The sequence below is a fragment of the Drosophila subpulchrella genome, chromosome 3R (genome assembly GCF_014743375.2).
Source record: "Drosophila subpulchrella strain 33 F10 #4 breed RU33 chromosome 3R, RU_Dsub_v1.1 Primary Assembly, whole genome shotgun sequence".
Lineage (NCBI taxonomy): Eukaryota > Metazoa > Arthropoda > Insecta > Diptera > Drosophilidae > Drosophila > Drosophila subpulchrella.
In genome coordinates, this window is record NC_050609.1 from 18,352,253 (window position 1) to 18,375,779 (window position 23,527).

At 42.7% G+C, this 23,527-nt stretch overlaps 4 protein-coding genes across 7 annotated transcripts; 1 reads left to right on the forward strand and 3 right to left on the reverse strand.

Annotated features, from left to right (window-relative positions):
- Nucleotides 1-20: 20 nt before the first annotated feature.
- Nucleotides 21-908, reverse strand: LOC119554118. The gene is made up of 3 exons (XM_037864890.1): nt 491-908; nt 231-433; nt 21-167 (listed from the first exon to the last, which is right to left on the reverse strand). Exons 1-3 carry the CDS (start codon nt 906-908, stop codon nt 21-23), a joined length of 768 nt encoding a protein of 255 aa, XP_037720818.1.
- A 635-nt stretch (nt 909-1,543) lies between these two features.
- LOC119551742 (calcium-binding mitochondrial carrier protein Aralar1) lies at nt 1,544-13,180 on the reverse strand. 3 transcript variants are annotated; one of them, XM_037861246.1, is made up of 10 exons: nt 13,115-13,180; nt 6,102-6,254; nt 5,232-5,394; nt 5,074-5,165; nt 4,811-5,005; nt 4,524-4,747; nt 3,361-3,530; nt 3,178-3,296; nt 2,509-3,118; nt 1,544-2,415 (listed from the first exon to the last, which is right to left on the reverse strand). In XM_037861246.1, exons 1-10 carry the CDS (start codon nt 13,178-13,180, stop codon nt 2,117-2,119), a joined length of 2,091 nt encoding a protein of 696 aa, XP_037717174.1. In that variant the 3' UTR covers nt 1,544-2,116. The 3 variants fall into 3 exon arrangements, with proteins under 3 accessions (XP_037717174.1, XP_037717195.1, XP_037717185.1); XM_037861267.1 differs by lacking the exon at nt 13,115-13,180 and adding an exon at nt 10,098-10,477 and having other exon boundaries at nt 2,117-2,415; XM_037861257.1 differs by lacking the exon at nt 13,115-13,180 and adding an exon at nt 6,496-6,667 and having other exon boundaries at nt 2,117-2,415.
- An 827-nt stretch (nt 13,181-14,007) lies between these two features.
- On the reverse strand, nt 14,008-16,860 carry LOC119556519 (STAM-binding protein-like A). Its single transcript, XM_037868796.1, has 5 exons — nt 16,425-16,860; nt 15,757-16,308; nt 14,968-15,283; nt 14,794-14,906; nt 14,008-14,726 (listed from the first exon to the last, which is right to left on the reverse strand). Exons 1-5 carry the CDS (start codon nt 16,538-16,540, stop codon nt 14,525-14,527), a joined length of 1,299 nt encoding a protein of 432 aa, XP_037724724.1. The 5' UTR covers nt 16,541-16,860; the 3' UTR covers nt 14,008-14,524.
- A 392-nt stretch (nt 16,861-17,252) lies between these two features.
- LOC119556508 (neutral ceramidase) lies at nt 17,253-23,357 on the forward strand. Of its 2 annotated transcripts, none has more exons than XM_037868784.1 (6): nt 17,253-17,325; nt 20,445-20,601; nt 20,664-20,987; nt 21,045-21,911; nt 22,325-22,935; nt 22,996-23,357. In XM_037868784.1, the coding sequence occupies exons 2-6, from the start codon at nt 20,473-20,475 to the stop codon at nt 23,177-23,179; spliced, it is 2,115 nt and encodes a 704-aa protein (XP_037724712.1). In that variant the 5' UTR covers nt 17,253-17,325; nt 20,445-20,472; the 3' UTR covers nt 23,180-23,357. The 2 variants fall into 2 exon arrangements, with proteins under 2 accessions (XP_037724712.1, XP_037724703.1); XM_037868775.1 differs by lacking the exon at nt 17,253-17,325 and adding an exon at nt 17,952-18,258.
- Nucleotides 23,358-23,527: the final 170 nt, after the last annotated feature.

Sequence of the window (23,527 nt, forward strand, 5' to 3'; positions counted from 1 at the left end):
TCTAATCCTCTGAAGATATCCTACATTAATCCCATATCCAAAGTGGGAGCCACAGCCACGGGAATGGGCACATTTCTAGGATGGCTGACATCCCCTCTGTCATAGTAACCTCCTAGATGCTCTCCTGGGACATGGTACAGACCATAGTGTAATCCATTGTTGGCTACCTGTAGGCAATATAGGAAAAAGGATGAGGCTAAAGTTATTCTAATACCCCCTTATCCACTCACCCTCTTTAATCCATTAATGGAGGCCAAAAGCAGGGCCATCTTGGCTAGTAGCAGAGCTTTTCCACTCACTATAGACAGCATTTGGAAACCCATGGGCACTAGAATAGCACCCAAGGCAGTTACTCCAAACATCATGGTAATAATCATATTATAACGATGCCGCCTCAGTCGGGCACTTCCCACGGTATCCGTAGAAGAAATCTCTAGAAAAAAAGATCTTAAATCAATAAAGAAAGATATAGGAGTAAGGCAAGACCCACCACTACTTAGATATCGCTCGGTTAGTTTTCCCAAGTTCACTTGCAGAGTGTGGGTGGTTAGACCCTTGGCCAAACTCACGGCCAACTGATCGAACCAGGTTAGATGCTTCAGATCCTTTCGTTCATCTTGGGGTCTCGATGTATTTGCAGTGATATTCGGAGCGATCACCAGACGCACTCCATCGTATATGGAAATCTCGGGAGACGACATAATGCCCTCGAACATGTGTAAGCTTCTTGAGCGGAAACAGGACCACAGACTTTGCGATACTCCCGATTGATAGCAGTCTCGAAGCTCGCTGCGCAACTTCCTCAGCTGGGCTATCCATGATTTATCAGCCTGATCCTCGCCAGCCGCAAGACGATCACTTAGGATTACTCCAAGCAGGATTATAATCAGACCCGATGGACAACGCATTGTTCACCCGGCGAACACAAAAATGAAACTGCATCAAAAGCGACACCATCGATGAGGTTTTTATAACCCATCGCTGACCAGTGATCGGCGACCGATCTCGTCCAGTGCACCCGGTCATTGGGGCAGATTTGCGAAGACCCTCTTCTCGGGTCGGATCCCTAACGGTTTCTTTTAGCGGTCATGGTCGGCGGACAGTGGCTGTTGACTTCGAAACCGAGTCTGGGCAACCCAGAAAGCCAAACGGGCAGTGCCTAAAATTAACTTGTCAACATCGATTTGCAAATGCCCACCATCGCACAGTTCTAATCAGATGCGTTTCGACCCTGTTTAGTCGCAATTGGCCATGAATTAGACGCTCGATTGAGTTGGCAAGCAGCTTTCAAGGGGCGGGACCTCTCCTCTATGGGTCACTATAAACGGGAGTAGCAAAATTGGGTTTGACTTCGTTTTCTAAATCATTTTTTTTAATTTAAAGTGAATTATTCAAATAGTTAGGGTATTAGGATATTGATACTTTCTGCTATTATAAATTGGTAAGGATTGAATTTGAGGTACACTTACCCGTTATTAAACCCAATCCCCTTTTTTAAGTTAGACAACACTCCTTCCGAAATTCGATTGTTTTCAACATTGAGTTTTATTTATTTATTCTTTATTAGCTAAGAGGTCATTCATTGCATTTCCTTTGCTTGATAATTGTTTTGAACAAATTCGTACTAAGATTAAAAGGTTTTTCTCGCTTTAATAGTTACATTGAGTGCAAAAGTTGACGTTCAGTGATTGGTTGTTGCTCTAGACTTTAAACTAGTTAACAAAGTTTACAAAAAACAGTTCTACACTATATGTATATATATGCACCATTGCCAAAATCGATACTCTATATTCTTTTTGAATCGGGTTTTACATTTCCCTTGGGTTTGGTTGTGTGGTAAAAACAGTTGCTCAGAGCCGGGTGCCCAGGGTTCGGGACTCGAACCCCGCTCTTCAGATACAATAGTACTATAGATACGGCGCTGCTCCTCCCTGATCCTCGTTAGAAATATCCTCAGTGCTTTCGTGTGTGTGTGTGTATTTTGTGTAAACGCGTCCTAGCAAAAAATATATACCATATCTCATGTCCGCCGGAGCCCCCAATCCTGCCAATCCCGTCAGTCCCATTTGCATCTCCTCGACTACGTGGCGCTCGGCAGACGGTGGCGCCAGTACAATCAGGATCCCGTGGCCGTCGAGGGCGTGGCAGCGGCTACTCCGCGCGCGAATCGCGGCAGGTACAGTCCGAACTTGGACTCCACTCCGGCCAGGAGGGGCACGGCCGCCCGGTAGCCGCCGATGTGGTCCAGGTTCTCGGTGCTCACCGTCGCCGCCGCCTTCTCCAGCGGAGTGGTGATCTTGTGCGCCTCGGATCCCTTGGGCTGGGTGCCTCCGAAGTCCACGTAGAAGAGCCGCTGCAGCAGCTCGTAGGTCACCAGGGTCACGCCGAACTGCGGCGAGGAGCGGAACACTCGAGCTGTGGGAGAAGGAAATATACATTATTATAAAATCATTTTTGGAATAACCGCGAATTCTTTAGATCTTCCAAGAAAAGCCTATTCCGACTTACCAGCAGTGCCCTTCCAGAAGGCCCTTGGACCCTCCTCGGCCATGATCTTCTTGGTGGCATCCCAGACGCCGGTGTAGGTGGTCTGTCCGGAACGGGCCACCACCTGGAGGCGGGTCTTGATGACGTCGGCGGGCGTGACGAGGGAGGCGGCCGGGACACCAGCGATGGCACCGGCGGCCAGCAAAGTGAGTGGGTGGTTGTAGCCGTCCTTGTCGGCCATCATGGCCTTGGTGTGGGCGTAGGTCGGGAAGTAGATGGCCGAGAAGGGCACATCACGCAGCAGACAGGCCCTGGCTCCCTTGTAGAGGCCAAAGAGTCCCAGCTCCCGCACCACCGACCAGGCACGGATCTTCTCCCCACTGGCGATTTCTCCAGCCACCTGAAGACGGATCTTGACAATCTCCAGGGGATTGGTGAACACCACCTGCGAGGCACCTGCACAACCGCCAGCCAGAACCTCTGCCCAGGTGGGAATGTTGCCCTTCTTGTCGGTGAGCTTGTCCCTCACCAAATCGTTGACCGTCAGCTTGATGGCCTTCTCGGGAGCCACGCCCATCAGCTGGGGCAGCAGACCTCTGTAGAGACCCATGAAGCCCTCGTGACGAACAACCTGTGGGTGATGAATCGTTAGAACTAGATATATTTCACGAAATTAGACGGGTCTCTTACCTTCTTGAAACAATCAAAAGAGTTCCGGTAGGCCACTTCACCGATATAGGAGCCTGCACGCTGGTTCTGCATTCGAGTCTTGACTAGATCGATGGGGTAGACCACAGTGGCACCCACAGCTATGGTTGAAAGATACATAAATAAGTATTATTATACTCAGATAAGTAACAAGTACCAACTTACCGCCTGCAAAGGAACCCAGGGTAAAACGGTAGGAGCTCTCCAGGACCATAATGAAGGCAGATCGGTCGGCGGGACTCTCCACCGCCTTGATATCCGCCAGACGATGCGTCATCATATGCTTTGTATAATGCTCGGGGGCGATGTTGCTCAGGTCACTATAGTCGATGCGGCTGAAGAATCGGAATAATTGATCAAAATTAGTTGATATTTTCTTGATTATATCATTTAAGAATGGGGAACTAAGAGACACCAACTGGGTTAGGTTTTTGGGGTTATAGGGACTTTTTGGATTGGAATCATAAACGAATAAAGAAGCAGAAATAAGGCCAAGGAAGGACGAGATCACTTGCCTACACGGAGTTATCTTTCTCCTGCGCTTCCACCAGCTTTGGGAATATGAGAATTGCGAGTGCAGCGCAGAGAAGTGGAGAAATAAAGAGAAAACACAGAGAGAGAAAAAGATACAAACAAGCAGCAGTTAGCACAAATCAATGGACACCTTTTGCCGGGATTCCCCTGGGATACTCATGCACTTTTAAGAATTCATAAATTTGTACAAAACGATCGGACAGACATAACAGTAATAAACCTATAAAAAAGTAACACCTTTTTGACATCATATTTATAGAATTTCTTTCCCCCTATAGCCTGAACAATACTTGATACAGTTAGTATATATAGTTTCTGGAAAAAGTACTGGATAATTAAGTCAAAATTTAATGCATTCCATGTTTAAAAGATTAACGATGATAAAACTGACAATTATATCATGTTAGATCATCGGTAATTGGGGTTTCTGTAAATTAATTTTGAAATTCTATTTCACAAGTCATTCACTTTATAGCTTGGAAATGTAAGGTGTGTAAAATAGGGTATTTATGTGAACTGCTATTCTACAAAAGACTATTAAATAAGTGTCATAAAAGGCTGCAAAAAAGATTGTAAAATGATGCTTAAACTGCTTTATTACTATTCATAACTAACATAATGAACTTCTAAATTGCTAAATCATTATAAACACGAGTATGTACATCAAATATATAGTTCAGCAAATTAATATACCTTTTCCAAGGCTATATAAGGTAAATAAAAATGTAAGTTTCGCTAATTGAAATCTATAGTTGGCAACACAGAACCCTAGCCATCTTTAGATGTAAACTCACCCTGCTTGATGGACGGCACCTGCCAGATGGTAAAGGATATCGATCTCCAGCGGCGTGATCTGGCTCATCGTCTGGGCAGCGTAGAGGATCTGATCCTTGGTGATCATATCCGTGCGACTGCCTTCGGTGGCGTGCAGGTAGACTTGTTTGATCAGTTCCATGTTGTTCAGCAGCGAGGTAAATGCGATGAAATACGGGAAGCTCACTTTGTGACCCTCAGTGACCTGGTGGGTTTCGAAAACCACTGTTTAAGGGATATTCAATCAGGAGAACCCTTAGATAGCTACCGAGACGAGGTTGTCCTTGACGCCGGGGGTCAGTAAATGCCGCTTAACATTAACTATGATGTCCTGGAAGTCCAAGGGGGAGATGAACCCAGTGCCAGCTGGATCCTTGCTGCGGAAGGCCTCCATCGCGTGCTCCTCGTGGAAGTCGTGCAGCAGTTGCGTAAACTCAGCATAGTTGATAAGGCGTTGCTTCTTCTACAAGTCGGGAAAAATATAAAGATTATAAGTCAGCACTAAAATATACTAGACTGCATTGCACTTACATCACCAAAGTAGCGCTTGATAAAGGGACCGTCTAAGCTAAAAGGTATCTTTGAGTGCAGTTCGGTTTTTTGTACGACATCAGCAAAGTCAGCTGAAATGGAATGATAAATGTTATAGTTTAATATGGTAAGTAATATATTTATAGGATTTTTCTCACCATAGGAAACAGTGCCATTGCCCTTGCGATCGAACAGCTGGAAGGCGGTCCTGTAGAGGGCATCTGGAGTGCAGAGCAGACCCTCGAAAGCCTGGAACTCCGAGAAGGAGATGAGTCCATCCTTGCTAGTGTCCGCAATGTTTGCCAGCAGGCGCACCGATTCCTGTTTGGAAAATAAAAAAACATTTATTATAACTATATAGTTAATGTTTATTTTTAGAGATTTCAATAAGAATATATTCCTATAGCATGGAATACATTATATTGTTTATACAAAGATTTTTTTGATAAGAGATCAATAACAAATAACTTTAAAAACACACATTACAGATCGTAAGAAGCTTTTTCCGGCTTAAAACTATTTTTAAAATCAGTAAAGTATATTTTTTGCAGTGACACGTTAATCTCTGTTAATTGGACATTAGACCGGCAGTCCCTCCCTAATGGGGAGATAAACGGGGGCCGTAAAAGAAACTGCCCCACAGACTTCGGCACCTGAGGATTGAATCAGTTCCAATTTGCGGGGGCACCTACATACGATCTGCGATCAGGTTCAGTTCGGTTCTCAGACCATAAAGCTGATAAGGCGACCCATTAAAATAGAATCTGTGACGTTGGCGGCTAGACACGAGGCGGCCAAGTGATTGCCGGGTTATTTAGTGGTTTACTACCTGTTTGCGGGTGGGTCAAGGTCAAGCGGTGAATCAGAGAGTCGTCTAGTTATGGTTCTGATTTATGTTTATAGGCAACTATGTGCTACCGCTCACGAGGGGAGTTATCTACCGATAAGATATGGCAGGCCTTATCGGCCAGACTATGCAAAATAACCTTGCAACGACCCGCGAATGCAGGCAAATACTGAGTACTTACGTCATTAAATGCAGATTCCGAAAAGAGTCCTAGGAACTTGCGCACGAAGTCCTCACTGGTCATATAGTGCTCGCCATTCTTCTGGATGGAGGCGTACTTTAAGAACACCTCTCGCAACTTTTCCGTGCCGGCGCGCTTCAAAAGCGACGGAGACTGCAAGAAGAATTGAAAAGAGGAGAATTAGTCATAGAGCAGAGTTATAGAGGGAGTTTGGCTAGTTTTCTGTTTATCTTTCTGTATGTTGGTATATCTGTTTTATTTTTTTATAGACAGTTCCCAAAACAACCCTTCTAGACCCGCCACTGTCTCTCTCTCTTTTTGGCACTCTCCCGCTTGGAACCGAACTGCAAAATCAACACGTGTCAGTCGCCTAAGAACCCCGGCCATAACTCACATTTGGCAAACTCTTGGTCAGTGGCATTCCTGTTTTTTAGCTGTGTTACTTCTGGGTTAATGTTGTTTCCGCGAACAATTGCCGCATCTAATTAGCTCATCAATGCAAACCGATCTAATCCCAACCGCTCGAGTCGAAACCACTGCGTCTCCGTTCCGCGATTAACTGCGAGTGGAGCGGACTGGCGAGCGAACCACCAGAATCACCACCAAACCACTGGGAGCGGGTCTGGGAGAGAGTCTGGTAGAGAGTCTGGGAGAACGCCGCGCAGAGAGATCGAGAGCAGAACTTTTACCTTGGCCGCCACGCCACTCTTTCTTCCGTCGCTATCTACCAATGTCAATAGGCTCTCTTATAACGACTCTCTTTATAATCGGTAGTTCGCGATAGGGTATTAAATAATATTTGTTTTTCTATAGCTATATAAGGACTATTTGGCAAGATTTTAAATATTTTCAAAATCTGAATTTGAAATACACATATTAATAATAATTTAGCGTCGCCTTGATCATTTGTAGAATAATGGGGTCAGAATATTTGATTCTCACTTTTAAAAATCTTTTATTAGAATGAAGAAAACAGATTTTAGTTTTTTTTATCATACTGTAGTGTTCTATGATTTTTCTAAGTGTAGTTTATGGCACTAGTTGTTAACAGCTAATTACAAAAGGCTTGTCATATTTATAGAATGATTTACCACCAGTTTACTAGCTAATGCAATCTGAGTGTAATACATTTTAAGAGTGATTATGACAGCCTATAAGCTTTAAGTAATTATTTTGAGTTATATTTGTAAACAAATTGTTTCAATTGATAAGGTTGTGATTAGCAATTCTAGTGCAATCTGGTACTAATCGCCGGCCAAAATGTCCCCAGTTTATTGCATGTACTTACCTAGTAACCAAAGTCAAGTATCTAATACCCTATATCGTACCTCTGCCACTTGTTTACTCGCTCTCTCAATCGATTGAACAGTCTGAGCAATCACCTAGAGGTCAGCAGCTCCGACAACAAGTTCAACTTCGATGACAATACGCCCGATTCCGATTCGATTCCCTAGCATTTATCAATTGCCTCATTGACGTAATACGATTAGCACGCGATGAAATTGTAATTTCCCCGTCTCTTTTTCTTTACTGGGGGTCCCTCACATTCCCAGATGCGCTTGTTTGTGCCAGAAAATTGCAAAAACAATAGCAGATTTCATTATAAAATCAGCGAAAACACGAAAATATTTATGGACACCACAGCCATGAAGTCCTTGAAGCATAATTAAGTCAAAATCAGGACTGGCTAGGTGATTTAAGTTAAATACCCTGGGGAAAAGGATGGATTGAAGTGTAATCAATTTCAGATGTCTTGTAAATAAAATTGATTACAATGTGGATTAAAAGAAGAGGCGAAAGGGCATAAAGGTAATCCCCAATGACTTTTTCGAGTTCAGTCAAATATTATACTATAAAATTCTAGAGGTTATAGCAAAGCACATAGCCTTTAATGATTTCCATCAAGTGACCTCCTTTATGCTTTACTGTTTTTGTGGTTTAGTATAGATGAAATTGGATTTATTGGATGGTGGCTTTATCCCCACTTTTAGTTGTAGTTGTCTGTGGTATCCGTCAAAGTGTCGTAGTGACCTTTCCCAATCGATTGGCAGTGGGAATAAATGAATTCGTTCGCCGGCAATTTGCTGCACAATTTGCGATGCCATCAAGTATTCATTGGGCAGCAGCGAAAATACGAAAATTGAATTGTTCACTCGATGAGGATATAAAATTCATATTGAAGCTGGGACGTGGATGTGAACTTTCATTTCAACAGAAAGTAATTAAATGGCAATGTTTGTAATGTGACTTTTAATTAATGTGTATTGTTTATTTATTACTTTTGCTGGCACTCGAATTAACTCTGATATGATTGGCAGCTTGTAGCTTAAAGTCAAATAAATCGAATATTAATTTTTAAATTTACATAGCAACTCTTCTTGTTTCTGTTCTATTTACCCTTTATGAAATTGACTTTTGGTGGATTCACTGGGCATGAAATAATCCAATCCGAATATAATCAAAGGAAGTTCCGCTTTAACCCCGATTCAATTTGCTGGCACTGCAGGCTGAACTTGTAAACCCCCAAATGCGCTTGTGTGGTGTTTTATATATTCATGACCAGTAAAAACTCTTTTGCTTTTTTCACTTTTTATTTGGGCAGCGCCAACGAGCGGAAAATGTTACACATACGACCCGTGTGACGGCAGACAGCAGCGATTTGTTTGTTTGTTTGCTCGGGTTTCGTGTCACTCCCCGTGTTTGTCTGCTTGTCCACCCCTCTGCTTGACTTCTGCTTTGTTGCATTTGCATAATGAGTTCTTCTTGGCCATGGTCTTCAAAGGTTGCAGGCCCAGGTCGCTTTTCCCCTGGATTTCCCCGGTTTGCTCAGCTGCCTGCAGCGAGTGGCACGTGCTTGTCACTGTTACTATATCTTTCTGTCTGTATCGGTGAATACACAGAAAAAACTGATAAATATTCATGCCTGATTTACACACTGAAACTTATATTTTGGGAATGAGTTCTTGACAGATAATATTCTTTTTAATAAATTTATAAAAAAGAATCAATTTAATTAAGCAGCTTGGTTTAACTTTATATAATACCAAGAGTTGTTATCCATTTCTATTGGTAAGAAAGCATTTTAAAAGCTAAAAACATTTGAAAATTTGTATTAATCCTTGAAGTTAAATACAAATATGATATTTTTCCCGCAATCACAAAACCCCAATTAAAATCTTGTTTATGTTTTTCTCTCTGCAGGTTCCATGGAAATTTGTTGCGCGAGCCGCAAAGTTTTGTTTTGTGTTTGCAATTTCCATCAAGGTCAAACCGACTGTTCATTATCGCTGTGGTTGTCGTTGTTTCGGTCTTTTTGGATGGGGTAATTTCACCCACCCCACCAACTGAAGTCAGAAGTGAACAACTGGGAGCTTGAGCAAATCCACCGAATATAATCAGTTTTGTCATATTGTGTATATTGAAGCCATTCAGGGACTTAACTTCTTTACCAACTGACAGAAACTTAACAATTTTCACAAGGAGGGTGTTATAAGGGGAATTCAGCAACAGCTGCACCACTGGGCCATTACGTATACGCAGGGTGAGCCATGGGACCACAGTCAGCTGGCTAATTGACGACAGCAAATGTACCAGAGAGAATCCAAAAACGAGAGAGGTATGCATATAGAAAGAGATCATATAGAACATCGGCTGGAACGATCGGTAACCGCAAACTGAGAATCTGAGAATCTCGGCCTGAGATAGCGGTGACTTTTCCAAAGTCGTGAGCAGAGAAAACTGGCCACAAATCCATGGGATTGAAGGTGATTCGCTGGATACTCAAAAAGCTCTCTAATGATATTGTTTTATTTCCTTATATAATTGCTTAGCCTGCAAGCTTTCCGAGATATCCAGTATTTATCTTTCGACTATGTCGTAATGTATCTTTATCGTTCCAATCGATCTTATTGATATTAATTAGTCTGGGTCGGTGAACTTCCTCAATCGGTCAGTTATCAGATCAATAGTTAATTAGTTTCCTGAGCGGAACGTTACCTCATCCTTATCTGGCATATTCACTTATAGGTATGAACACAGTCGAAAGTCTTTTGGATCTTGGCGAACTTCAGGCACGTTCGCTTTATCTTTTTAAATAGGCGCTTATCTTCACTAAACCGTTGGTTTAACTTTTAACTTAACCACCAGTTAAATGGTTAGTCAGGCAAATACTGTAAATCCTGGATTTTTGATTGTCACTCGCGAGTTTTTGTGTTTTTATTCAATACTTCGAAGGCTTCTGAGTTATTCTACTGGGCTTATCCAATGAACAAATAATAATTTCCTATGCCCGAACCGGATATATTTATAGAGAATTCAACTCGTGATTTTTATCGGGAGACGCGCGCGATTTTCTCGGTCTGTCATCCGCTGGCGTCGCGCTGCTTTTCCATTCTGAACTGTCGGAATTATAGAATCGAGAGCTTTTCCCGCATTCAGTAACTTTTCATACCTAGAGAGAGACCCGCAAAAAATAATAAATAAAAAGAGAACCCTCGGCGATTGCATTTCAGATTCATATTAATTTTGATTCTCATTTCAGTTTGTTATTGTTTTTGCCCGGGACGTGCTCTTTTTTCTTGCCACTGCCACCTCACCATAAACAATTGCTGCAACCATCTGCTGCAGACTTTAAGAGGGTGGTGTGATGTGGGCGAAAAGGGGCGTAGTCCTAAGCCCGTAAACAAAAACTTTGTTGATAATAGAAAACAGCAGTGCGAATCATGGGTGCAATGTGTTCACGGAAGTAATTTCATTCTAAGTGGCCTCAAGGTGTTTCTATCTATCGCACTTCTTATAGCTGCCGTTGGGTTATTAGGAACTAGATAAAATAAAAAATGCTACATTTTACAATCCAAATTTTGGAATTTAGGAATATATACCTCCCAAGTTAAAGTCTTAAGAAATTGTTTCTATACACAGAGAAAATTCTGACGTTCTCATCTGAGTTGAAAATGTTCTTAAAAATAGAACGAAATTTTTAAGATGAAAATGTTTTTATTTTGCTCGAATAAAGTTGAATTGGCGGTATTTAAGTACATTGTATGTACAAATAAACTATTAGTTCAGTCCTTAGTGTATACTTATCAAAAAGTTGTTAAATAAACTCAATTTAACTTTTCTCTTCTCACCATTTCGTTCTTATATTGATACCAAAATGTACTTACACGTTTTTTAAGAACAATGTTCTCAATTCAAGAACAATGTTCTCAATTCAAAAAGGAATGTTCTCAATTCAAGAACAATGTTCTCAATTCAAGAACAATGTTCTTAGATAGTTTTCTCTGTGTAGTTTTTGAAAATAAAGATTATAATCTTACTAATATTATTAATAAAAAGAGGTTTTAATATTAGAAGGGAAATTGGAGATGTTCTACACTATACATCTGATCACTTTAAGAAGTATATTAATAAATTCCAAACAATTTTAACTTGTATAGACTCAATAAAATTTAATTATTATTTTTGGTTAATTGCTCCTATTCAACTGACCCCCACTGTCAGTTCACATGCATGGCTGGCAAGGTCGCAATTTTCGAGCGTGCCAAGTGGTTGACGATTTCACGTTGCGAAAATGTTCTTAAATTCAGTTGCATTCATTCACAGCTGCTCGGGTTTCTCTGTTTACAATGTAAACACGTGCTGTGGCAAATTACACGCTAAAAAGAGCGAAAGAGAGGGCTTTCTAAAAGAGAGAAGGAAAAAGACGAAAGATAGCGGCAGAGACATTGCGTATACGCATCGTTGGCCATCTGCGGAGGGCACGTGAATGAAGCGTGTTTTGGGCGGTTATAAAAATAGCTGAGCCAGCGAGAAAATAATATTTCATTAACGTCAGCCTGAGGAATATGTGCCCCTCCCAAAGAATTTTAACAAGGCCGAACCATCCTTCGAATTCTTGGGAGGGGACTGGAGTTTGTTAAATAAAGTGAACAATTACGAGCACCAATCATGAGCACAGAAAGCTGCACGAACCGACAGCCTTTTTGTTATGAAGGTTAGCCAAATGTCAGTTCAGTTTCCCTTCTCCTCGAACGGGCTGTCCTTTTTGTGGCACGACAGGCACAGCCGGGGGATTCACCAGCACGGGCGCCGCAAAAGGACCTCCACTTCCGCATTGTCACATACAAATAGCTCCCCACTTTAACAGCTTTACTATAGTTTTCGGTTTAACAATGATGGATGATAGCTGCGGAAAACACTGTTATCAATTTATATCTATCCATCCCAGCTCTTTTCGATCAAGAACCCTTCGTTGTGCCCTTATTTCTCAATTGCTTTGCTTTTAAATCCTTGTGAAGGGTAATCTGTTTGCCTTGAAGGGAAATAGCTTTCCATAAAATAAAGTTAATGGTTTTTGGCAATAAAGAATTAATTTGGGGTAACCAAGTTTATCTACTTGTTGGTTTGTTGAAAACTTAAATGCTATTTCTTTAACTAGGAAACTCATGCTCAAAACCATTTTTTAAACGAGTTTTAAATCACTCTTTCTTAAATGAATTAAAATAAATAAATGAATTAAAATAAAAAATAAATAAAATAAATAAATATTTTTGTATTACCACATATTATATAATTTTGATATATTGTTGATATCTTCATAAGATAAATTCCATTTTTATTATAATGTCAACAATTTGCTTCCACAAAATATTCTTATTAAGCTTAAACTTAAAAAACTTAAAAAATAAAAATCCTTACTACTTTTTTATTTTAGTTTTTTTAGACACATCTTTATGAAAGGGTATTGTATAATTTCCACATTAAGCTTGTTTATACTTTTCCGCCCGTCGGCACTTTTGCTCTTTTCATTCCTTTTCAGCCGCACTTATTTTTAGATCCGAGCACCTAATCCGCCGCCTCTTGGGTGGCAAGTGGGCGGGGGTGTCACCCATTCGAGGGGGTGGCTCTGGTAATTAAAGCGCAAGCTGGCACCCACTTGATGAGGCCGGAGGATTGGGATTGGGACTCCACGCAAGACAAAGGCTTAGCTCGGTGGAACCAAGTGCACTTACTTCTTGGCATCGGGCGACTGGCAGAGTGGGGATCCAATTAAACGGAAACGGGATGTGCATTGGCATTATCAGCGGCTCTGCGGGTGGCTAAAACTGCTCTGACTTTTGGCCCCGGAAAATCCAGAAGGGTTGGGGGTAGGGAGTTTCCACCTGACCCCAGGTGGTCGATTCACAAGCAACTGCTCCTTTATCGATTTTTACGCACTTAAATCCGCTGGTATGGCGGGTAATTCGATTCGAGTCGGCTTAACACTTGGATTTAACTCTATACAGGTTCCTGTTCCTCAAATGCACCCAGATGGTTGTGGGCGACAGCTGCTGCACTGGGAACACCTCGGAAAACAGGACCGTGCCGGACGAGAAAACGCGCTAAACTGGATGACAACATGGAAAACACTGGTTAACAGGGCTCCAAAAGGTGGTTGCGGCGGGAAATGTTAGGACTCGAGGGAAATGTTAACATTCCCACCCTTAAGACCTGTAAAAATGTTTACCAAATATTATTAGTTGGTAAAAATAATATATATTATATGGGCTTATCTAAATTTATTTTAACTTTATTTTTTATTCAACAAATATTCTTTGTTGGAGCTACAGCTGTTTATCTGCAGGGGAAAATGTAAGTTCTTAGCTTAGGGAAATTTCCCAGCTGACAGCTGGCGCCATCTCTCGGCCAGAGTTTCCATTTTTAAACCGGAAATATCAATGGAACCATTTTTAATTTTTTGGACAATAGTTAAAGCATCGTAATTTTAAATTCCAAAAACAATTCCAAGGCAATTCCACAAAAGCAGCAGCACATCTGATATTTTAAGCTCCCGACTTTAAATTTACCTCCCCAACAACATGGCAAATTTGATTTTATGTTAGCAATAACCATTAAGACTGAAAAATATGGGCAACCATAAACCAGTAGTCATAAATATTTATTCAGTTTAGTACAATAGTAAGCATGCACAGTTTTATAATAGCATTTCATGATGATTCGTCTTTGAACAACAGGTTATCGCAAGTAGTAAGCCATAGAAGGACGCGACTCCTTTTCGGAGCGCCCCGAATAGTTTGCACTGTAAGCTGTGTGTGAGAGTGCCGGGGGTTCCCCCCACCGACAACTGCCTAACATAATAAATATAGGTTTATAATAGATAGTAACGAACGCAGGGGTAAGCCACAATTGAAAATCACATTAGGGGTTCTTAAGTGAAAGAATGCAACGAACGGAAAGGCCGGAACGCAATAAACAACAACAAATGCCGCCGAGTGCTTAAAGTGATGTATAGATGATCCTCGGGATCAACAGCTTGCAAAAATACATATCTCTGTGTTTGCCGAAAATAGTTAGTCTCTCTCTATCTGCCTAAATCTCTGTAATTTCCATGGTTAATCACCGTTTGACACCCGAAACTGGAGCTATAGATGGATCTGCTGCATTTGGCTTTCGAGTGACTGACTCCGCAGATCGATGACCTTGATCTTGGCCTGGTTGTCCATCCGGATGTGCTGCGCCTCCATGAACAGCGGCGGGTCATTGGGATGCGGATGAAAGCCCGACTGACGACACTGGGCAATGTAGTCGAGTCCGTAATGGGGCGTTAGTATGAAGAAACCAGTGCTGCAAAGGGAAGATATGGATTCAAGATAAGCAGGTGCTCTCCCAAATGACTCATTCCATGACTCACGTATTGTACTTTGGGGCGCACACAATAGCCAGGGCTTCGGGCATCATGATCTGATAGGAGCAGTGCGTATGCAGGTCAACGGAGGACAAAAACGCAGTCTGAGTGGGATGGGTCTGCAAAAGGAGAGCATTTTATAGTTAAATAGGTAATTATAATAGCATGCAGGACACCCACATGAATCCATCCCAGCGTAATCAGCTGCATCTGATCCTGCACATCGAATATCTGCTCCTCGTGCATAGTATTGCAGCTGTCCGGAGTTCCTTGCTGCTGCGGCGTGATGATGTGCGTGATGTTCAGCTGGTTCTGGGACAGATGACCAGCCAATACACCGCAAGTCTCGATGTTTTTCGAGGTGTTGGCATGGGCCAGATTCAGAAACACCTCCATCGTGTCCCCGGGCACGTTTACTATGCGCAGAGAGCCCGCCAGCAGAGAATGAGTGCGGTTGTACGACGGCTTCTGGTTGCGATCGAAGCTAGGTTTTGAGCTGAAAGATACGATATTCTTTAAAATAAATCTGAGTTTACATTTAGTTTATGGAAAAACACAATCATTCTAATCGCCAAAAAACCAACAGTCGTATAGATTATGCCTTCTAACTGTTTGACGGAACTATCAGTTTAATGGGACTATCAGTTTTCTTATCAAGTTTAATCAAAATGGGATCGGTTTATAGCTGACGATCGTTCGATAAGCAAGCCCAGGCCTTATGTTTGTTTGAGGTGTCCCATTTCAAACCTCGTTTGAGCGGAATGCAGTAGTGGAAGGGCAAAAGAATTGCACCCGTACTGTGCGGTGACATGTTTACAGAAATTCTTGGGGCTTCATTATTCATAATGCGCGACAGTGAACTTTGTTTAGAGTAAGGGGAGATGATTGTATACGTATGACTAGACGGATCAGAGTTCTGGGAATATTTACTACGAAATTTAAGCTTAGGAACCCTTCCTGGAAACTCACTTGGCTGTCTTATCGGCGGCTGCTTCGCTGGCAGCGGGCAGCAGGAGACCCGATCCCGGCAGGCTGCGATTGGCGCCAGTGGGGAAGTCATTGGGGTAGACCACCTGGTCGAGCAGGCCCAAGTCTGGCGCCGATGGCTGGTTGCCCTCGTCGATGAGCACGTGCAGGTTGGCCGGAATGAGGGATGGGACGCCACTTGAGCCGGCCTTCTCCCTTTCCTTCTGCCGCTGGCGTTCCCTTTCCCGCTCCCGTTCGCGCTCCAGTTCCTTGACCCGTTCCGCCTCCTTGCTGGCCAGGAACTGCTCGTACTCCCTCTGGTAGTGGGTTAGCAGCTTGGCCCGCAGCTTCTCCGTCGTGGGCATGATCTCGTCCTTGATCTTCCTGTTGATATCCCGCACCTCGGCCTTGACACTGCCGTAATCCGGGTGCTGGCGGATCTTCTCGATGAAGAGGGTCATGTAGCGCAAGTAGAGGATGAAGGCGTTCTCGTGGTTGCCCTCCCGCAGGTAAACATTGGCCATGCGCAGCATCTCGGTGCCCGAGCGATAGTACCTGCAAGGACATTTGGCGGGTGAGCGAGCGTGTGGACCTGAGAACCCCGAAGTCCTTGGGTGGCCAAGGTCGCATCCTTGGGGGCCGATTGGCCATGGAATCGAAGGACTACCCACCGTGTGACTGGCATGTTCTTGTCCACCTCGATGAGGTTGCCGCAGTGCGACAGGTGCTTCATCCGCTCCTGCGGCTCCACGACGCCCATGCTCATGTTGTTCACAGCCTTCGACATGGTTTCACTTGCTCCTGCTCCTGCTGCAGTTCCTTGTCCGGGTTCCACTGTCTGCTGTCCCGGGGTCTTTGGGCTATTGTCTTGGGTGGTTGCTCGCGCGGATTGGACGCTCTGTTGGCTGCCAGTTCAATGCTGTTCCGCAATCTTCGTGCGTGGAGAATTACTCATAATTACGCAGGTGGCGTCCTCTGAAAAAGCTGAGAACAGCTGTTCTCCCAGCTGTGCGCGATGACACGGTAGTCGATGGCTTATCGATACTTATCGAGAGTAGCATCGATTACAAAACTAACCACTGCGAAGCATACGATACTATTTGAATTTAAATTTATGTGTACTATTTGAATATCTTCTGGTGTTCAATCTTTTTTGATTGCTTTGTCTTTGTATACCATACAACTAAAGTCTTAAAATGCAATTTTCTATTATATATCCATTTAAGTTTTATCCTACGTTGATCTTAACTAATTTAAATTTTGAAGTATGCCCCCGTTTGAAGGTCAATAAATTAATCATAGGATAAAAGCCTTCTTATAGTAAGTTGCAAATTTGTATTTCTAGAAACTGTATATTTCCCTACTAATTGCACGTACTTAATCCGTATCGCTGCAAAAAAAACACGGCTAATCTGGGCAATATACTCGATCTTAAGCGATAGTTGAACCTTATCAAATGGTTATTTTAAAGACCCCTCGGCTGGATCGATTGCGGAAATTCTTTTGGGAGCCCATTTAATAGTAGCGCGTGGGTCGATCCCGAAAGAAGTCGGCAGGAAACTTATTTCGCGGGTAAGTTAAATAATTAATAATTCCAAATACCAACCAATTATCCGTGCAAATATCAGGGACTTGGTTGCGAAAATATCTTGTTTGCAGGAGTCAAAGTGCGCACTTGTTTACCCACGAGTATTACCTATAAGTGTGGCCCAATCTAAGTCCCCTGATCTACGGAAACTAACGAGGCGATATGATAAGCTATCGGTGGATTATTTAAAGCATGCAGATCGGGTAAAACCAACAGTGCAGGTGGGAATATTGGGCAGGCTCAAGAAAGATTCTTTCATAAGATAAACACAACTTGAAAAATATTTGTTATATTCAAAAATGTAGTACTTTATTTTATAACGTTTGTCAAAGTGTAGTTCCAATCAAATATGGTACAAACATTTTATGAACGAAAAGAGATTGAGAGATAGTCCGCTTGATTGACCACTTGGACGACTGACCAATTGAGAGATTGATGGGAAGTACGCCCACAAGGCGCCCAAAAAATCATACAACCGAAGAGCCGAAAACCCATTCACAGATGCAAACGCCGAGAGCCAAAGTCCCCGATTCAGGTTCGGTTTGAAATTGAGTCTGGCTTGGCTGGAAGTGGAATGGTTGGCTCGATCCGATCAGTCGAGTGCCAACTTGGGCGCAAAACGGGCGACAATCCCACGGATCTCTCATTTTTCGGTTTCGTTTCGAGATAGTTTCGTTTTTTCGAGGGGAGGGGACGAAAAGTAAAAAACAAACTGTCGCGTTCGTGGAAAGATAAATAAATCGAAATAAGTGGGGCCCAGCGTGTTTTGAAATCGGTTTTTGGCATCGACAAGCGCCGAACTGCAACTGCAAATGCTGCACATTATCCAGTAATTAGGCAGATAAAGAGCGTGTGATAAGCGCAAAATAAATATATAATCACTATAATTGCAGTCCAAGCAAGTTTAAACCATAAATGTGAGTGGCGAGGCTAAGCAGCCAGTTCGAAAAAAGGAGTTCACATTGCATAACCCTCAAAAAACAAGTCCAAGCATCCCTAAATCAGTGCAAGTAACCTCAGCCAGAGATTCGTATATATACCTACTCATCTTATAAAAGACTCATCAAACGAAATCTTCTGTAATTTGCTCAATTGGCGCGTTTGTCCGGCGATCAGCGTTTGGCGGCCCGTATCCAAGAGATACTTTTGCATTTCCATATATTTTGATTGCTCGCTTTTTTACTTTTGGTGTGCGTTACATTTTCGAGCCTCCGGGGGATTGCAAAAGTATCCGAAATCGAAATCGGTGTATGCCGGCCCATTTGTATCTTGTATCTCTGTATCTTGTGCGATGGCCCTGCGTTGATAGTTTATTCCGCTGTTTATAGCCGAGCATATTTATTTAATTTTTGTTCGTAATTTTCAATGTCAGACCCGCGGCGTGTAAATTATGCAAAGTGTACGACAAATAATGGGGATCGGATCGGGTGGTTTGGGCTCTGGCTCTGCTTTACATGCACGGCTATTACCCACTCGATTTCCTACTTAACGCCTTTTGCGGGAATCCAAAAAAAAACAAAGGAACAGAGTGTTCTATGTGGAACCCAGCTCGCATACAAAAGAAGTCGATTCATCATTAAGTTCGAAACAAAAGCAGGCGGAAAATAGGAAAGAATAGAAGGGGTGCTGATGCGCGGGAGTGGAAAACCCCAACTACTTTTGGTTTCAAGATACACTACAGCGGTTAGCATAAAAGTATCTATCATACCACATGTGCTCAATGTGTTTATCAGTTTGAAAAGCAATGCACAAAACAGAAGAGCCATATTACACAAAAAAAAATTATGGCGTCTTCATTGATTTAAAATCTGGTAGCAAATGAGAGCTAACAAATCTCTTAACAATTTTTATAAATTATTAAAAATTATCAAATTATTTTAGTTAATAAATATTTAAATTGAAACTGCTAGAAATGAAGATCAAAATAGTTAGTAAAAAATATCTATGCTTTAAAAACGATATACTACATCGTAGATACATCGTAGTATGTGTAATATTATTATTAATCTAAAAAAATGCCCTAACACTTAGTTCGTGGTTCTATTATCTTGGCCACAGCTGTATAGCCATTGAGCCCCTGAAGAAGCCGCTTGGCTTTCGCAACTGATAAAAACCGGTTCCCAAAACCGACTTCAGATACTGATAAGAGATCCCCCGCCTGTCATCTTGCAACCGCGGGTCTGTTGCTTGCTTTGTTATTATTATTATTGTTATTGCTACTCGGATTGTTATTGTTATTGTTAGTGCCATTGTCGATGGGTCTGCTGGAGGTCACACCCGAAGTGCGATTGCCAATGTCCGAGGGGGAATTTGCATTTGTGCGCTTTATCTATAACCGATTGATAGATGAGGGCCGGTTCAAATCCAGCTGTCCAACTGTCAAGCGAATAACCATTTCATAACCATCGCGATTTGTTGCAGATATTTGCAATATACGATACGATTGCCAAATGCGAGACGGGGGACTCTTTATTTCTGCGTTTTCCCTTTGGTTAAATAGAGATTGTACGAAGGAATAAATGCTTATATGGCAAACATTCACTGATCAGAAGTGAAAGAAAGTGGAAGAGTGCACCAGGACATACTTTATAGTAAATAGTAATATAGTATATAAATAAAGTAAAAAAAACGGGCGATGTATGTCAAAAGATATGTCACATTTAAAAATTGTCATAGCAGCCAATTCATTTTTGGCTAAATTGCCTTTATAATTTGATTATCGAGCGGTTATTAATTATTCAAACACATTAAAAAGTCATAAATTCCCATGTCTAGGATTTGTGCCCATTATTTATTAATTGCTGAAAATGTGGTTAGGCATTGGGTCTTGTTTTTAATAATTGCTTCAGAACCAGAGTACAATTTTGAGCAGTAATTAAAAGTATATTGCTTTTAATCATGATGGTAAAAATTGTTTGTAATTTTTAATACTATTATTTGCTGAATAATTATATTAAGCACGAAAGGCTAGCTTTAGTTGTAGTGATTACTAATGGGTTTAGGTAACCAGTAATTCTGTGACTTTATAAAAGACATACAAAATATTTAAAAGCAAATTTTAGATGGTTAGGAAAATATTTAAATGGTATAGTTTTATTTTCAGATTTAAGTTAGGAGCCATAAAGTTAAAGATGGCCTTTAGCAAGGTAGCCTTCTTGGCTCTTTTGGCCCTGAGTTCCCTGTGTGGATGGGCCAATGCCACCTACAAAGTGGGCGTGGGCCGGGCGGATATCACAGGACCGCCAGTGGAGATTAATTTCGTGAGTACCTCTATGGCTCCCTTTAACTATATATGATCCAATTCGTAAATCTCCTATGGCAGATGGGCTATGCCAACATCAAGCAGGTGGGTCGTGGCATCCACACCCGAGTATTTGCCCGTGCCTTCGTGGTGGAGGACGAGAAGGGCAATCGAGTGGCCTTCGTGAGTGCGGATGCGGGAATGATGGGTTACGGATTGAAGAGGGAGGTGATTAAGCGCCTGCAGGCGCGCTACGGAAACCTCTACCACAATGACAATGTGGCCATCAGTGGCACCCACACCCACGGAGCTCCTGGAGGCTTCCTGATGCACCTGCTCTACGACATTTCCATCCTTGGCTTTGTGCCTCAGACCTTCGAGGTTATGGCTCAGGGTCTGTATTTGGTATGTATTATATCTTTCTATAACCTTATATTAAATTAACTTATTTGATTGTTTCAGTGCATTAAAAGGGCCACTGACAACCTGGTAGATGGTCGCATCTTCCTGTCCAAAACCACAGTGCTAAATGTCAATATTAACCGCTCACCCTCTTCCTACTTGAGAAACCCCGCCGAGGAGCGTGCTCAATACGAACACGACACGGATAAGACCCTGACACAGTTGAGATTCGTGGACCTGGAGAACAACCTCCTGGGTGCCTTCAACTGGTATGCCGTTCATGCCACCTCAATGAATAACACCAACCAACTGGTGACCAGCGATAATGTGGGCTATGCTGCCCTGCTCCTGGAAAAGGAGTACAACCCCAATAAGATGCCCGGAAAGGGTAAATTCGTGGGTGCCTTCTGCTCCTCCAATCTTGGAGATGTATCCCCCAACATAATGGGTCCCAAGTGTTCGATTTCTGGCAACGAATGTGATCTGCTGACCTCGCGTTGTCCCTCTGGCGAAGGAGATTGCTTTGCCTCGGGTCCCGGAAAGGACATGTTCGAGAGCACCCAGATTTTGGGTCAACGACTGGCGGATGCTGCCCTGGGACTGCTCAACGAACAGAGCCAGGAGTCCACGGCTCGGGAGGTCACCGGAGATGTGAGGTTCATCCACCAGTTTGTGGACATGCCCAATTATAATGGCAGCACCTACAACCCGCTGAGCAGGAAGATCGACAAGGTCAGGGGTTGTCAGCCCGCCATGGGCTATAGTTTTGCCGCAGGTACCACCGATGGACCTGGGGCCTTCAGTTTCGAACAGGGAACCACCACGGATAACCCCATGTGGAACTTCGTCCGTGACTTTATTGCTGCTCCCACACAGGAGGACATCAAGTGCCACGAGCCCAAGCCCATTTTGTTGGCCACTGGAAGGGTGAGTAAATCTGTGATCTTTATAACATGGTTTATTAAGATTTTTAGACAATTTCCTATCATGCCTAGAAGTATGCAACATAATAATTAGATTTATATATATATTTATATACTTGTTGATCTTGATCCCTTGAACAAAATGTATGCCAAAAGTAATACGTTTTTCATTTTTATGATGTCGTTAGCACATTTAATAGACCATACCCGTTTAAGTTTGTTTTTAAACTGAGGCAATTAAACTTAAACGAAACGTAGATCATTGTTAGACAATAACAACAAAGTTTCGAGGCTAGAAGGTTAATTTTCTGTACAGGTCTTAAATGACACATCTAAAAAATAATTTTAATATAATTCATAGTCTTAAGGGGATCTAAAACCCTCTTTTTATTCCACTCTTTTTTATTCCAATTTTAGGCCACCTTCCCCTATGAGTGGCAGCCCAAGATAGTCTCAGATCAGCTCATAAAGATCGGTGATGTGATCCTAGCCGCCGTGCCCTGTGAATTCACCACGATGGCTGGACGACGTCTTCGTAACCAGATCCGAGCAGCTGCCTCCGCCGCCGGAGGTCTGGACACCGAGGTGATAATCGCCGGACTGTCCAATATATACACCAGTTACACGGTGACTCCGGAGGAGTACCAGGCGCAGCGTTACGAGGCTGCCTCCACGATCTTTGGGCCCCACACCCACTCCATATATATGGACGTCTTCGAGCATTTGACCAAGGCAATGATGCGGAATGAGACCGTGGATGCGGGTCCAAGTCCGCCCTATATGAATGATGTGATGTTGTCCCTGAATACCGGAGTTCTCTTCGACGGACACCCCATAAACACGGACTTTGGCTATGTGAAAACGCAGCCCAACAAGGAGTACGGCATCAATGAGACCGTGAAGGTCACCTATATATCCGGAAATCCAAGGAACAACCTCTTCACCGAGAAGACCTACTTCACCATAGAGCGAAAGATCAACGAGGATCGCTGGAAGGTGGCCTACACGGACGCCAGTTGGGAGACCAGGTGAGTAATACCCCCTGATAATAATACAACAATTTATTAACCTGATATACTTACCTTCAGAATGATCTGGCACCGCACCAATACGATCCTGGGCTTCAGCGAAATGGAGATCTACTGGAACATCAGTCCGCAGACCCTTCCCGGGGAATATCGCATCCGGCATTCCGGGGAGTACAAGTATATCCTGGGCGGAAAGTATCCCTACGAGGGCCTCACGCACTCCTTTACCGTTAAGGAGGACTAGGAGTAGACATCCCAATGGAGTGATCCTATAAATATTCCTGGCCAGACACTTGTCGGGCCCATCAAAAACAAAAACCAACACTGAATCCATGTATTTATTTACCATTTGTAAGTGACGAGGGAAAAGCTTTATTTTTGCTAATGCGAATAAAAAAGATGCCAAATTTTGTTGAAACTAAGTAGTGCTGTTATTTTATATGAAATGGGTGTTATAACTTTCATTTAATATACAAATTTGAATTCCCCGCCAATATTTTTATAATCCACAATCAGCAGCTTGAATGAAATCCACAATTGAGAGAGCTGTGGAATGTATCTGTATCTTTTAGTCTCTCTTCCGAGTGTAGGT